Source organism: Limulus polyphemus, unplaced genomic scaffold, assembly GCF_000517525.1.
Source record: "Limulus polyphemus unplaced genomic scaffold, Limulus_polyphemus-2.1.2 Scaffold2407, whole genome shotgun sequence".
NCBI classification, from domain to species: Eukaryota; Metazoa; Arthropoda; class Merostomata; order Xiphosura; family Limulidae; genus Limulus; species Limulus polyphemus.
Genome location: NW_013668017.1, coordinates 16,007 through 24,575, shown reverse-complemented (window position 1 = coordinate 24,575; position 8,569 = coordinate 16,007). Strand labels below are relative to the sequence as shown.

General features: G+C 35.0%; 1 protein-coding gene across 1 annotated transcript; it reads left to right on the top strand.

Moving 5' to 3' along the window:
- The first annotated feature begins 2,435 nt into the window (after positions 1 to 2,435).
- Positions 2,436 to 6,251, top strand: LOC106466871 (interferon regulatory factor 2-binding protein-like). The gene is made up of 2 exons (XM_013927174.2): positions 2,436 to 3,323; positions 4,993 to 6,251. The coding sequence occupies exons 1-2, from the start codon at positions 2,558 to 2,560 to the stop codon at positions 5,658 to 5,660; spliced, it is 1,434 nt and encodes a 477-aa protein (XP_013782628.2). The 5' UTR covers positions 2,436 to 2,557; the 3' UTR covers positions 5,661 to 6,251.
- Positions 6,252 to 8,569: the final 2,318 nt, after the last annotated feature.

Sequence of the window (8,569 nt, the reverse complement as noted above, 5' to 3'; positions counted from 1 at the left end):
AACGTTATGCTACTTAATTACGATTTGCCTCGTCATGCACCTCACATTGGCTCAGCAATAAATCTAATAGATTATAATTCTGTAAATTGGGCTTCGATACCGCGGTGGGCACAGCACAGATAGCCCATTGCGTAACTTTGTGCTTAATTACAAAACAAAGAAACCAAATTTCTTTATGCTGAAACAAGAAACTATCATTAAATGCTACTTATAGTGGAAAAACAACATGGACATACTTTCCTAAAATCACTTTTAAATTAATGAACAAGTTGAGTTCAGAAAGATATTTAAAGACGAATTATGTTTAAATGTTATTAGTAGTCTTCACTCTATTCTTTAATTTTTTTTGTAAGAATTCTCGTTCTACTACACTGTCTTACAATATTACCTTTTTGTTTTCACTGTAACTTTAATGCTCAGATCCGTCGAATATTATAATATCTGAGAATAGTATCAAAGAAAAAAGGAAAGAAATAACTCAAATCCAGTTTATTTAGAATAATGCCGTTTTTCTTTAGAATGTTTGTTTTATTTAATCATGGTTTTGGTTATGGGTCTTTATCACGAGATTGAGCAATGCAGTTATAGCTTTCTAAACGGGGTTTGAAACGAATAACTAGCGTATTTCACATGACACGAATTAAATTAATCAACAGTTTTATACATTTATACTTCAGTTTCCATTATTATTTTCAAGGATATAATATTATAATATCCGACGGATCTGAGCATTAAAGTTACTTCATAACAGTGATAAACAAAAAGGTAATATTGTAAGGCAGACAGCCATTAAATGTTGTTTAGTTACGTTTTAACTAACTTGTGTTAACAAATGATGTTTTACCAGATATTATATTTCGTAAAATTATGCATGAGAAAGTGTATTAAAACTATAGATTTTGCAAATAAATAACGTCATTTACTCGTTCCCTTTTTGCATTGCACATGTTAGATAGACTATTTGATAAGCAAGACTTTCTGAAACAGCAATGAAATATGATAAGCAGCAAATGTTATTGTTAAGCGCAAAGTTACATAATAAGTTATCTGTGCTGTGCCTACCACAGGTATCGAAACTCGGGTTTTAGCGTTATAAGTTTTCAGGGGGGATTTTAAAATAATAAAGAAAAACATTTTTTTTCTATTACGCTAATAAAGGGGGAAACATCGTGCTTTATACTACAAGAATCCGGTTTGTAACTCTTGCTCTGCGCAGATGTTAGTACCTCTAACCTGACAATGTTGTGTATCGATTGCCTGATTAATCATTGAAAGATATGCGCACAATCAGGTACAGCGCACGCAAAATGTTCGAACAAGCTCTGATAAGAATAACTTTTTTTCTGCAGCCTTTCTTGTGATAACAATAATAATTTGGTCGATATACTTATCAAATGTTCTTCATAAGCTAAATATACATTCACTTACTTTGATAAATACCACGTCAGAAGCAAGCCATGATGATCAATGTGAACATATATTCATTTTGTAGTGATCTAGATAATATTTTCTATTCGCAAATAAGTAAGTAAACAACGAATGAAAAACAGTGTAGAAACCAACAAGCGCGGCTATTGATTTTTTCAAGATTTGATTGTTATACTCCTAGAGGGTTCCCGCTCTCTGTGCTCGAACCGAACACAAACCGAGATACGTACAAACATATGATAATCAATACATTGTGACGTCACAAGCATGGCTGAGCCAGCAGCAGGGCTCTTCGTAATCGTTTGGACTCGTGCCAGATCTTTTCGTTCTGCCATGGCTGTAACGTAATTAAACAACCTATTTTATATTTTTAAAGCTCAACTCCTAAGAAGTTTACAGAGAACTGATATTTATGCACATAGTCGTCGTACTAAATTCATTGACATTTTCTGATTAAACAATTTATTGGATGTAGTAAAACACTATTAATTACATGCTTATCAAACCGGTTTTCCTCGAAATCATCAAGAAGTAGCAATAACATTAAATATATCTTTAGCTCTCGTTTTCACCCCCCCCCCATGGGCACAGCGGTATGTCTACAGACTTACAACGCTAGAAACCGAGTTTCGATACCCGTGGTGGGCAGAGCACAGATAGCCCATTGTGTAGCTTTGTGCATAATTACAAACAAAAAAACAATACTCATTTTTAATTCTGGAAAAGTGTCCGATTTCAAATTCTTTCTGTATGATGTTGAAACAACAACTCAGCCAAAACTTTACGTATTTGAACATTTAACATTAATGTACTCGAACGCTGTCACACCCTTTATGTAGCGCCATCTGACTGGTATGTTTCTAACCTCACGTACTACTTAACAGGGCATGACTACATAGCCGAAGCGTGGCTAACATCGTTTCCACTAGGTGTCTATGTTGATGTTGACATCATGAAATTTAGTTTTAAGTACGCATGCGCCAAGCCAGTAGGTTGGTGTACTTTTCCTTTGACAATCACTGTGTAAATTCTGTCTGTTGCACTAGCGGAGCTTATCAAACAGAGACGCTATCAAGTTAGGAAGGAAGCCTTCGTTGTTCGCTGTTTGAGGTAAACACTACCTTGATCAATGATAAAAATGTCGGGTCTCTCTCGAGGCCAACGTCAACAGTGTTATTTGTGTGATCTGCCCAGGATGCCCTGGGCAATGCTGCATGACTTTTCGGAACCAGTGTGCCGCGGCTGTGTTAATTATGAAGGAGCAGACCGCATTGAACTGGTTATAGAAACTGCTCGTCAGATGAAACGTGCACATAGTTTTCAAGATACTAAGACTTTTAAAGGTCATCAGGGGTCACTGCCTTGTAGAAGCAATAGTAGCGATAGTTCAGTCATGTTTCCCTCCCCTAACGGAACAACTTCAGAAAGGTTCGTTGCACCAGAAAGCCGAACACGAGCCTTGTTGGACCATAATAATTATCGTATATCTGGCCATCAAAGGACAGAAGATGTGACCTTTGATCCAACAAATGTTACTCGACATCGCTGTAGTCCAAATCTGGCAGGCAGGTCTCTGCCTGTATCACTGTCTCTTGTTCCTCCTTCATTACATGTTGCTGTGTCTCTTGCCGGTAGTCGGGCAAGTTCCATTCCAATTAAAAGACCAAGTGACGATGATGATAGCTCTAGTGGATCCGAGAATGGACAGAAACGGCCACATCTCAATGATCAGACAATTAGACCTCAGCTGATCAGAGGGGAGAGCCTTCCAACAGCTGTTCTAGGTATATCATACAATCGTTTCAAAAAGGAGAACGCCTTAGTGGGGAGAATGTATTCCTTCGATTCAGGCACAGCTACACAGCTAAAAACAATTGGGGCTGTTCCTTCATCGGGTAAGTAGAACATTTGTTTCACCGAAACTATTTCACACAACTTAACACGAATAAAATTATATATTTATAAGCGTTCGTTTATTTGGACTTGTTCATATCCAACACTAGAAAGTAGTATATGTTACGGACATTCTTAAACAAATATACACTAGCATTATATGTCGATATTGTGACACTAATTCGTGTCAAAATCATAGTGGTTTTAATATACCCATGTACTTTAGCAAGATGTTTTTTTAATAATCTGATATACAACATACTTTGGTATGATGTTTTCAATGGACTGATATACGGTATTAAGCAAAACAATTGTAAAGCATACTTCAACAAGATGTGTTTAGCTGATGAAGAATAGTTAAGGAAATTAGGTTTCATTAGGTTCCTATCTGACCCTATGAAGGTTGAACTGTGCTGTAGGGGCAAAACCGGGTGCTGGTATATGAATAGTTTTCGGCTGAAAGGCTTAAGCACAAAAAAGGTGAAATATCCAAATAGATCAGGCTAAGTAAACATTGATCCCATCTGGATGTTTTGTTTTGACAACGATAAATAGCTCACAGTTCTACGAAACAAATATTTTTCAAACCAGGCTTAACGGTTGGTATAATATACACACTTGGCATAAAGGGTTTTTGTTTCATGTATTTGGTCCGGATATAGCAGTAATTTAGATTACGCTTTCCTATCTTGTGCGTACCTTATAAATAAGAGACGGGAATCTCAGACCATGTGAAAATACCTTATCGAAAATTTCATATTATTTAATTAAACGTAGTTTGTCACCCCGACTTTTCCACTTATTATGGAGTTCTTCACTTGTTTTCACAAAATGGGCACAAATAAGTTAACCAAAACGTGATAAATTTCGTTTAACTTTTTCTCTTGCTAGGATGTCAGAAATAAAACGAACTTGACATGTGAACTGTGATCATAGATGCCTATAAATGCCCTCCCCTCACTTCATTTGCAGGCGAATGATGTTCTCATAATTCAATTGTAGATTATTTCAGTATTTTGCATTATTTAAGTTCGTATATAATACCAAAATATTCACTTATAAACTAATTGAATTTATCTAAGATTTTATGCAAATCAAGTCACAATATTAACCATCAAATACGTAATGTTTCATTTCCACTCGTCTGTAATGTAAATGCTTGATATTAACAATGGCACGAAGCAGACGCATAGCATGCAACTGGTACCTTCGAAAAAATCAGTAATCTTTTAAATTAGCGCCTGTGATTACTTTTTAAAATACTAATAGTTCTTAAAAAGCGTTTTTGTTCCAATCAGGCATCTAGCAAGGGTGAAATTCTTAAACCGTTTTTATTTTTTCTAGGAACCTTATGCAAGTTAATGAAAACAGTAAAACTTTTCTCGTTCGTTGATAATTGTTTATTGGATATTAGTTAATGAACCTTACAAACACTCATAGAAAATTTTGATACATCTAATACAGATTTCTTTTTGTATTGCAACTTATATGGTTGAGATACTTTTTAGTATTATTAGACTATACTGGCAGCATTTTAAAGGTCAAATAAATATGTTCTTATTTTGTAAATAGAGTTAAATTTATCTGTTAGTTAGCGATCGCATTTAATGATTTTATTAATTAAAATATTAACAGAAAAATGACAATCTTTTCATTTCGAATGTTTTACAGGACTCACAAGTATAGCAAATACACCCAGTTCTTCACTGAGTTCCATATCGTCTCTGAGTAACCGCACAATATCCTCACCAGAAGGCGCTATCCAGAACGGAAATTATTCCATGGCATCATTGATGTCTGTCGGCGATTGCTTGTCTTCGGATTCGACAAGAAGTGCCTCTTCGGGAGGAGAAATGTCTTCTCAAGTAAATAGACCTTCCCGCCCTTCTTCCGCCACCAGACGTTCTCCAGTATCAGGAAAGAAAACACCAGTTAGAGGGCGCCAAAACTCTGAAAACACTACATGCGATACCGAAACCAGTAGCAATAGTACCGCAACAGCTGTAACAGCCTCAACATCAACAACTACAGCATCTACAACACAGTCCGACTCCCAGCAATCAGCTCCTGCGTTAAAATGCACACTGTGCAATGAACGCTTGGAAGATACACATTTTGTACAATGCCCCTCAGTGCAAAACCATAAATTTTGTTTTCCCTGTTCTCGGGAGAGCATTAAAAGTCAAAACGAAGCCAATGGGAATGAGGTTTATTGTCCAAGTGGTCACAAATGCCCTTTGGTAGGATCTAATGTTCCTTGGGCTTTTATGCAAGGAGAAATTGCAACAATTTTGGGGAATGAAAATGAAAGAAAAGCAAAGAAAGAACGTGAGGCCTAAATCCCGAGAAATTTTTGCATATTATATTGAAAAATGATTGTCTCGAGACAATCGCTGTCTACTGCTTGTCATTTCAAATTATTTATGTTTCTATTATTGTAATAAAGAAGTTAGCAAATCATGGAAAAGTAAGTATATAAAACTTGGGTGGTCTTTCAAAAATATATGTGCTTACGAAATTCATTTTCTTCTGTTAAAATTTGTTGTTATTGCGACTTTTTCCGAAGAGATATTTATAACTTAGGTTTTCTATGTATGTTTATAAATTTACTGAGCTGCAATGTATAAAGAGGAAAGACATTTAGTTAAAAATATATATTTATTCACTAAATTTTTTCTTGCGTCCAAAGCTTGTAACCTGCCCATGATTATCTGTGTCTATAGGATTGTTTCAACTTTGAAGTTTATCCAGAGTCGAGAGCCCACACGTTTTACTTCTTCTACCTTATTTTACATGTTTTGCTTTTCTAAATTGTTTTGTAACATAAATATTTGTTGTTGGTTTTTATATTTGACTAGTCATGTTGTTACTATTTACTGTGTAATATATTTGTCAAGCGTTGAGAGCTAAAATAAATGAGAGAAATTAGATTTTGTTCTTGTGTCTTCGATTCTCTAGAGCGCCTCCTGGTGATTTTAAAACTACCAAACCTGATTTCTGGTTGAGTATTTTATATCTTCTTTACATTAAAGGTAAATTACTTCTGCGTAAGCGAATCTTTCAAACGAATAATTCCACTAAAATTTCGTAGTAATTAGTATTGTAAATCCAACCTTAAACTACAAGTTAAATTATTTTTCATAAACCAGCATTTTTCAACCACTTGTTGGTTATTTCTTGAAAACAGTCTAACACTTAGAACGATATTAAAGGTTTTAATGTAAGCAAGATCTTCAGGAACATTATCAGCATCTAATTCTAAACGTTAATTCTCATGATATTCAGTAAAGTTGACCATTTCGGACAACATTTCAGTTATTACTAGTGTTTGCTTTACCTTTTACAGGAATTATATTGCTTGTAACTTAAGTACAAAATTTAAATAGCTGTTTCAAGTATAAAATAATCATATTATTTACAGATCATTAAATGAAGTTGGACAATTATCAATAACTCCAATTCTATATCTTCATACATGAAGATTTATAGCCTACGTATCTCATAAGGCATCCTTCAGATTGAAAATAACAATTATTGTATCAAAAAAAAATCACTGTGGTGAATAAAATACAGGTAAAAACATCATACAGATAATATACAGTTCATCACTATAAGAAGCCTCTTCTTGCTTTTAGTTATTGCCCTTGTCCAGTGTACGATAGAATTCGCCGAAAACAGTAAAATTCAGTGACAATAGGTGAATCCAGTGATATATTAGGCCTTATGTTTATTTTAGTACCTTTCTTATTTCATTGCATATAATTGAAAGAGCTTTCCACATATTTGACATAACAACGTGGAGACGTTGAATATATTTGTTAAATAAATATTTCAATACTGATTCCAAACAAAAATCTTCCAGAAAGCCACAGACTGCACGAAATGTTAACTATCACATTTACTGCTTGCCAAACTTTGTTAATAGCTCGATTCGCGATTGACTATGAACTGAACAACTTCTTTTCAAACTATAATTGTAAAATGAAATATGCCATACATGGTTAGCTGAGAGCTATGGCTTCGGGCTAGCTCGATGATGGGTAGTGTATACTGTTACTCAACGGGATTTACAAATCTCACTGCATGTCTTAAAATCAAACCTCTTGCTTCCACTATGCCAATCTACAATCTGAGCTATTTTGAGCAAGGCATTTTTTTAATATCTCAAACAGCCATTATTTTTGTAGTGGGCTAGGCGTAACTTAGTCGTTATCTGAAAGGCTGTGAATAAAAAGGTCCAAGGATAGAATCGCGTTATTTCGCTAAATGCTTTTCGCACTTGCGGTTAGGGCGTTATTAGTACTAGCTGAGGTTACCCGTTAAGGAAGCAAATATTGTATGATGGATAATATTAGGAAATGTTCCCCTTCCTTTAATATCCGTTAAGTATTAATTGCTTTGTGGGAAGTAATAATAGATTTATTAAACTGATTAAGTACTTGTGTCTTTAAATTCAAAGAGAAATGTCTATAAAAAGTGGAAATTTGTCGTATTTCAGGGGTATCTGTATATCCCCCTTCTCGGGCGAAATTCCTGAAACAAAATGGCCCTTGTACAACTTCGAACAATTTCCAGTTGCCCTAGCGAAAATTAGGGTCATCTTGCCAGCCAACTCTGGGTAATGGACGTTAACACAGATGAAAAAAAGACACATATAATGGATAATCTTTATAGTAAGATGACAGTCAATTCCGCAAATCGGTTAAAAGTAGCCAATAGGCGGTGAATGCTGCTGGCTTGCTGCTCTCCCTCTTGTAGAAATTTCGAAATTAGGGATAGTTAGATGTGAAATACCAGCATACCATACTTATAATAGAGTTGAGACCTTACCGTAATTTGTATTGATATTGTAAAATTATTAAGTGTTGACCATAGGGTATTATCGCTCAAAAAGATGAATTTTCTTTTCGTATTTCTAAAATCGATTGCTTAATACAATAAATCCGAACAAAGTTTTGGTTCGTGTGAAAATAAAGGACGGAAATATGTTAAAAGTATTATGTACTATATATGTGTTTTAATTACATAGCACAAATTCTCTTACTGTTGTATGAATCTGTAAAATGTTTTTCTATTCTTCTCATTAAACAGATAACTCAATAAGTTTAGTAGGACTTCTGTATAAATTAATGTGTGGTAATCAGTCATAGCCAGGCCCGGCATGGCCAGGTGGTTAAGGCACACGACTCGCAATCTGAGGGTCGCGGGTTCGAATCCCTGTCACACCAAACATGCTCGCCCTTTCAGC